Genomic DNA, 7,096 nt, shown 5'->3' with positions numbered 1-7,096 from the left:
TCCTCAGAAGAACAAGAGACCAAGATTACAACTAATTTGAGAATGGTATGGTTATTTCGTTCTTCTTCTTCTTTTTAATTTTTTTTTTAAGAGATATTTAGTCATATACCCATTCTTAGCACTAATATTATAGATAAACACTACACCATTTAATTTCTATAAACAAACCCAAAAAAAACCCAAAAAATGACAACTGATCCTATTGAATTTAATTTTAATTATTAAATTACTTTGATATCCTATTGAGTGTTTTGGGTTTTTTTTATGAGGTTTTGGGATTGAGTTTGTTTTAAGAAATCAATGACAATTTTGTATTTTACAAGAAGTTAAAAGTCTTTTTGTTATATTGTAAATGAGCTTTAGGTGTGTTTTTAAAGTCCATTTCATATAGGTTTTTTTAAATATAATTTGAGCTCCTATATTGGGTATAATAGTAAATCTCCAATTTTTTAATTCTTCAAATAATATAATTCTCTTTCTTTGTCATTGTTGGTAAATTGAATTTCAAATTATTGAGAAATGCTTTATGGGTACTTTATTACACAGGATTTTCTGATGAAACAATTGTTAATTATATATTATTGATTGCTTTCTGCGTTCTTTGTGTTCTGATGCCCTCTTATGCTAATTGATATGCGTTCTTATACTCATGTATCGTAGGCTCATAGTGCTAGAGAGAAGTTGTTGAGTTTCAACTACTTAGTTGTTCTCTATTTTTTATGTTCCTGATTTTCATTTATTATAATTCTGCAGTAGTTTGTCTCGTTTAATGTGGTGTTGATAAATTATATTCTAATCATGAATTCAGGCTTCATTCCTTGTTTTATTTGTTTTTAATTTTGAGGGCATTTGAGTCTATTTAAGTGAATTTTTGGCTATTTTTGAAAGTTTTTATAAAAGCTGACATTTATAAAAGTAGGGGGTAAATTTTGGCTTTTTTTGATAAAAACTCGTCCACGTGTTATAATTCATTCACGTGTTATAACATGCGTGGACAACATGATTTACATTTTCAATTTTTAAGGATACATAATTAATAAATATTAACTTATATCATAACATGTGGACGAGTTATACTACGTGGCCATATTCCAATACCTTCGTATTTTATATTCTTGCATTTAAGAGCAAAATGGAAGTGGGCACATTATTGTTTGCTTAATATTCGCTCAAAACCTTACCAATGTGATTACATAAAACAAAAAACCTTACCAGTTTGACTGCCAAGAAAACAAGAAACGTAACCAATTTTGAACGAAAAATGCCTCACTTCACGTTATTTATTTTTGGTTGCTATGGGTACTCAAGGGGCTTGAACTCAGAACCACTTGGAAACACACCAAAGACCTGGGTTAATCCAACTAACACCCTTTCATATTTAGAATATTGAAAACATATTAATCTTGTAACCAAATAATTAAAAAAAAAAAAAAAAAAAAAACCATTTACGGTTGCAAATGCACTGATTGGTCTAGAGGTATGTACTTCATCTTTTGGAACAAAATTTATCTTTGACACAAGAAGTTTGGATCCCAAAACATAATAAAATTAAACACCCTCATATATTATTCTACTTGCAATTCAATTCATGTCATGATGAGCTCACAAGTTTGATCTGTCCATCTTTATTTGCATAAATGTCAGAAAGATTCACCATAAAAGTTCCTCTGTCATCTGTCCATGCAGAAATAGATGGATCATAAATGGCTGGGTCTACCCTCTTCACCCAAAAATGTACCCATTCACACGTGTTAACCATACCTTAGCCATAAGCATTACTTATCAGCAGCATGGGCCTTTTGTCCCCAAGCAAGCACAGCTTTTATGGTGACCTTGGGGGTGTTCATTTTATCATGGGTTGCTCCCCCACACCCACACCATTTATTTGTGAGTGTGTTCCAAATCATAACCTAACTCAGCAGCAGCATTGCACCTAGCCAACAACAACAAGAAACAAACAAGCCCCACAAGAATTTAAAGTTGTGTATATTTTCTTTTCTTTTTTTTTCTTTTGCTTTTTGGGTACTGATGAGAGAAAAGTTGCATATTCCAAACACAAGCTCATGGGGCATTTCCCTACCATCCTAGCTGTGTTTCAGATAAGTAAACCCTCCTAGGAAACAAATATTATGCCATAATAGAGTGGTACATAATTCCCAGTACTTGTAATCTAGTATTACTGTCATGTATCTTAAGATTCTCAAGCTCTATGTGAGATTTCAGTACTGGCCGTTGATGATCTCCTCCGGGTTGTCGGAAAGAGCAACCATGTTCGCTGACTAAAGGTAATAATGATAACAATACTCTTCGATTTTCCAGCAACCATGTTCGCTGACTAAAGGTAATAATGATAACAATACTCTTCGATCACTTTGTTTTGGCCACTGTGATTTTCTCAATTTGATCATTGTGTTTGGTTTTGAGAAAAATAAAATGTAGTGACCAAAATTGAAATCGAGGCAAAACACGAATGACTAAAGTTGACTTTTACCCTAAATTGGATTTTGAGAATGATAATTCCTTATTAATTTGATCCGGAACATTACAAGATCAGAAACTTTAGACTTTATGAAATTTGAAAAAGTAGTAAAATTTTAGATATGTTAATAACTAAATTCTTGAAGTCAAAATAATTGACGTGAACTTTTTAATATATCAAATGACAATATGAACTTAAAATATCTAGACCTCATCCCTCCGATGTCATTTGAATTAGGACATGCCAATTGAGTGATAGGACTCATGGTGACAAATCGTTCATGTGAATGGGCTGCCGACACTTTGTCATTGTGTCGTGTTTGGAGCACTCGAATTCCTGTGTTCGAATCCAAATATAAGAAAATAAATAAATAAAGCTCAGCTCCTCTCTTTCCTCGACGGATTGTCATGAACTTGAGAGAATAAAAGAGGAGAAAAAGAGGAGGTGGTCCCGCAATGATGCCGATGCCGGACCATATATAGAAAAAGAGGAGGTGGTCCGGCTATATAGAACAAGAGGAGGTGGTCCGGCAATGATGCCGATGCCGGACCATATACGGCTGGCTGTTGTGTGACTGCGAATTGGGGGGGACTACCGGATTATTTTTCTTTATAACTAAGCCGTTTTTAGGCAAAAAATAAAGTGTATCTTCAGGTGCCAATAAAATTTCCCATATACAGCACTTGAAACACAAAACGCCGAAGGATGTGAAAACTCCAAATCAGGCCAGAAACGAACAAGTACTGCATGCATGCCACCTATTCACACAAAATCTCACCCCCAAAAAAAAAAAAATCTTAAATCTTAAGCATGATTTTCGAACCCATATATCTAAAGGCTAATTAGGTTGGACACGCAAATATTGTACGATATATATGCAGAAAATTAAATTAACTCACTGAAAAACAGAAAATAAAGAAGAATGAAATTAAATAAAATCTCTTCAAGAATCCCAAATACATATAACATCACATCCCGTTCGCTAACTTCCTCTCCAACTTACAAAACAAAGATCACAAAACAAAACATAGCAATCAACAACAAAACTTAAATTTTTCAAACAATAACATCAAAAGCAATAATAATTTACACCCAATCCCGTACATATATGTACATATATATATATATATATACGGCTGGTGCAATATATACACTTGCAGATGGATGGATGGATGGATCGATCACCATCTTTTTATTCTGTGGCAGTGGCACATAATATAAATCATCAGAGCGCCATGGCAGTCAGATCAGAGTTTTCCTTTACATCAAGAGCTCATTAACCCATCCAATATCAGGGTCTGAGGAGGAGCCAGATCCAGACCCTCCTCCTCCATTGATGATCTCATCATTAATATTGTTGAGCTTGTAATAATTGTCATCAAAACCCAACAAGCTGCTTTTTCTCGATGAGCCATTTTCATCTCCATCCGAAAAATTAATCCCACGTCCTCCAAACGGCCTGCTTGGACTCGGAGTAGACGGCGAAAGAATAAATTGTTGTTGCTGATCAAGATCATCAGTAGAACTGAATGAAACATCAACCCACCGCGGAGCATTTGGGTTAATAGGTGAAGCAGCAGCAGCTTCACTGAGTTTCACGGCTTCCAAAGAGCTCATCAGCTCAGCTAGCACATCCTTGTAGATCATCATTCCGCCCGTGCTCGCATGCATCTGATCCAACCCCAACCCCAACCCGCTACAGCGAGACATAACAGGTGAATTATGAAACCCGTTCACCGACGAGCAGTGGCTACCTGCTGGCGACAGAGGCGGCGACAAATGGGACATACCCAACAGAGTAGAAGTTGGAGACGACGTCGTCACGGCAGAGTGACAGAAGAGACAGCAGTGCTTATTCGAGCCCGGCGAGCCCAAGGAGTTGCTCAGGTGGCCGTACTTCTTCTTGGGAGTGGGAGAGAGCGCGGCCGCCGTATGATCCGCCGAAGATTGAACTGGCAAAACCCGGAGCTGACGTGGCGTGTGTGCGAAGAAGCACACCTTCCTCTTGCACTGCTTCCCGTCTTTGCAAGCCTCGGTTCTGTACCTGGCCGGGTGGAGCCAACACTCGAACACTCCGTGCGCGAACTCGCAGCTGTCGCCGCGGCTGCACGACCCACGGCGGTAGTCCGCGCACACGGTGCCCGAATAGTGGTGGCGGCGAGGATCCCTGCGGCGGGCCTTCTCGCCTGGGTGGGCGAAGGGGCAGTCGGTCCAGTCGTGGCTGCGGCTGCGGGTGCAGCGGCGGACCTTGAACTCGAACATGCGGAAGTGGTCGGAGGAGTAGGGGTCGGAAGAGAGAGCGTCGTCTTCATCGGAGTCGTCAGCTGCGGCGTTGTAGGGGAGGAACTTGCGGAGGAGGGCCTCGTCGGCGGTGGAGAAGCTGGGGGAGTACATGTCAGGGGAGGAGGAGGGGAAGTCGTGGGTTTGGGTGTGGCGGGTGAGGAGCTTTCTGGGCGGGATGTCAATGGTGGTGTTGTGGAGAGACTTCTTGGATGAGAGGAGCTGGTGGGAAGGGTGGAACTTGTGCTGCTGCTCAGCGCACACACTAGTCATATTAGGTTGGGTGTGCAAATCAAATTCCAGGAAATAGCAGATCAGAAAGAGAGAGAGATTTGGGTGTGCAGAGTGATAATGAAGGTGGTGGTGGTGGTGTTGATGAAGAGGGGAACAAGGTGGGTTATATAGGTGGTTTGAGGTTTAGGGAGAGAATTTTAGTGAGAGAGAGAGATGATGATGACAAGGATGGAGAAAAGAGGGGCATGGGATGGGCAGAGAGATGCGTGGCTGCATAGCATTTGGGATCAGCATGCAAAATGGGGTATGTGGCAGCTTCACAGTTCACTTGGCACGCAATAATTTGGCTATGTGTTTCCTCATTGGGGCATCCTCCATCTTTTTCCTTCTTCTTTTTCTTTTTTATTTTGTTTTGTTTTTTCAAGAGGAAGTCATCATTTAATTTATATCTCAGAAGAAAAAAAAGAAAAAGAAAAAAAAAAGAGGGATTTTGGATTTATATCTCATTTAATTTCACTCTAACCTTTTCTTAAATCTCTCGACCAAAAAAAACAAAAGACCTTTTCTTGAATTTGTCATTTCCGTTTTGGGTTACCGACTATCATGATCAACATAAAAAGGTTCTAAATTCCTTCTATAGGGTCTGGGTAATTTCTAAAATATGTTTTTAGTTTGGGTCAACCACTATAACCCCAAATTATAAGGGTATTTTCAAATAAGTTATTTACACTAACACTCCCTCATATATATTTTTAACTTTTTCACAAAACTCTTTGTGATTTCGCAAATTACACGAACACCTTTTGAGGATTCAAATTATTTTCAAAAAAACCAATTTTCTTTGATTGTTCGTCCAAAACTTGATTTCATTTTAAAAAAGGGTTAATTATATTTGTTGTCATTGAGGTTTGGCTTGAAATCATATTGGTCACCATATTTGCAGTAGTTAACAAATTCAGTCCAATGCCTCAATTTCGTCAGTTTGTTTAATTAAAAAATATTTAATATTTAGTTAAAAAACAAAAAACTTAAATATAAAATTTAATATTAAAAAAAACAACATCAGTCATAGCTGCTTGTGCACCGTTGACGAGGTCCAACCCCCCTCCCCACCTAGCCACAGTCGCAAGACCACCAGCAGCCACCATCTTTTCCACTGCATTGGCATCACCACCATCCCTCCCACCCTAGAATGAGTATTAGCCACAATCCTTTTTAAAGCTTTGACATTATGACACAGAACATCAAAATAAAACTTTTACAGATATTGAAAATCTCAACCAACATTCTAGTGGGATTGAACTTGCCTACCCATTGCCCAAAATCATGAAAAATAAAAAACTGAAACAAGTCTCATATCAAACACATACTGTTTGAGCAAATTTCTGCACGAGGAATATTTGCGGGTTGATTTTTCACCCTTCCAGCTTCCTTCTCTCTCCTCTGACACAATTCCTGCGAAAAATATCGAAGTAAATAGACCACACTCGGGGACTGTTGGCCAAAGGCCATTCGATGCATAAGTCAAAATGATCTTGAGAAAGATACGAAAATAACAGAGAAGGTCAGAGTTTTCTCTACAATACGAGAGAACCGGGTGGCCGAAGCCATGTGTGAGGGTGGCCAGAGTCGTGAGGGAGAGAGGAGAGAGTGGCGTGAGAGAGAGGAGTTTCTAGGGCCAAATTGGATTACCTCATATGTGTGATGTAGTCGTGTATTTATAGTGCTCTTGCCTTCTAGGGTTTGAAGAATAATCCTACTTAATTAGGATTATTCTTACTCAAAATAGGAGATTGGAATTAATCAAGGAGATTTGGTGGGAATCTCATCCTTGATTTAGGGAGATATTCCCATCTTAAATCAATTACAATTTCCCTAATTAAATAAGATTTAATTAGGGTAACTAATTGACCTAGGGAATTTCCTTTTCCCACGTGTCACCTGCTCATTAGTTTCCGAAATATATGCTTCAACAAATGCCCCCTAGCTTCTGCATGGCGCATATGTGGCAGGGAAATACAAAGCTACTCTTCGGGCTTTCCAACTGTGTTTGGGCTTTTGACTTTTTCTTGGAGTTGGGCTCTCAATTGGAATAGGCTTGTG

The 7,096-nt window shown here is 38.8% G+C and overlaps 1 protein-coding gene across 1 annotated transcript; it reads right to left on the bottom strand.

The window, feature by feature from the left end:
- Positions 1–3,402: 3,402 nt before the first annotated feature.
- On the bottom strand, positions 3,403–5,257 carry LOC110761616 (zinc finger CCCH domain-containing protein 2-like). Its single transcript, XM_021964134.2, has one exon. It carries the CDS (start codon positions 5,030–5,032, stop codon positions 3,740–3,742), a length of 1,293 nt encoding a protein of 430 aa, XP_021819826.1. The 5' UTR covers positions 5,033–5,257; the 3' UTR covers positions 3,403–3,739.
- Positions 5,258–7,096: the final 1,839 nt, after the last annotated feature.

The sequence above is a fragment of the Prunus avium genome, chromosome 3 (genome assembly GCF_965620075.1).
Source record: "Prunus avium chromosome 3, drPruAviu1.hap1.1, whole genome shotgun sequence".
In the NCBI taxonomy this organism is placed as follows: Eukaryota; Viridiplantae; Streptophyta; class Magnoliopsida; order Rosales; family Rosaceae; genus Prunus; species Prunus avium.
This window is presented reverse-complemented; position numbering and strand designations above follow the sequence as displayed.

Excerpts from the sequence above, each read along its gene's own strand:
- LOC110761616 (XM_021964134.2), bottom strand. The coding sequence starts at position 5,032 with ATGACTAGTGTGTGCGCTGAGCAGCAGCACAAGTTCCACCCTTCCCAC.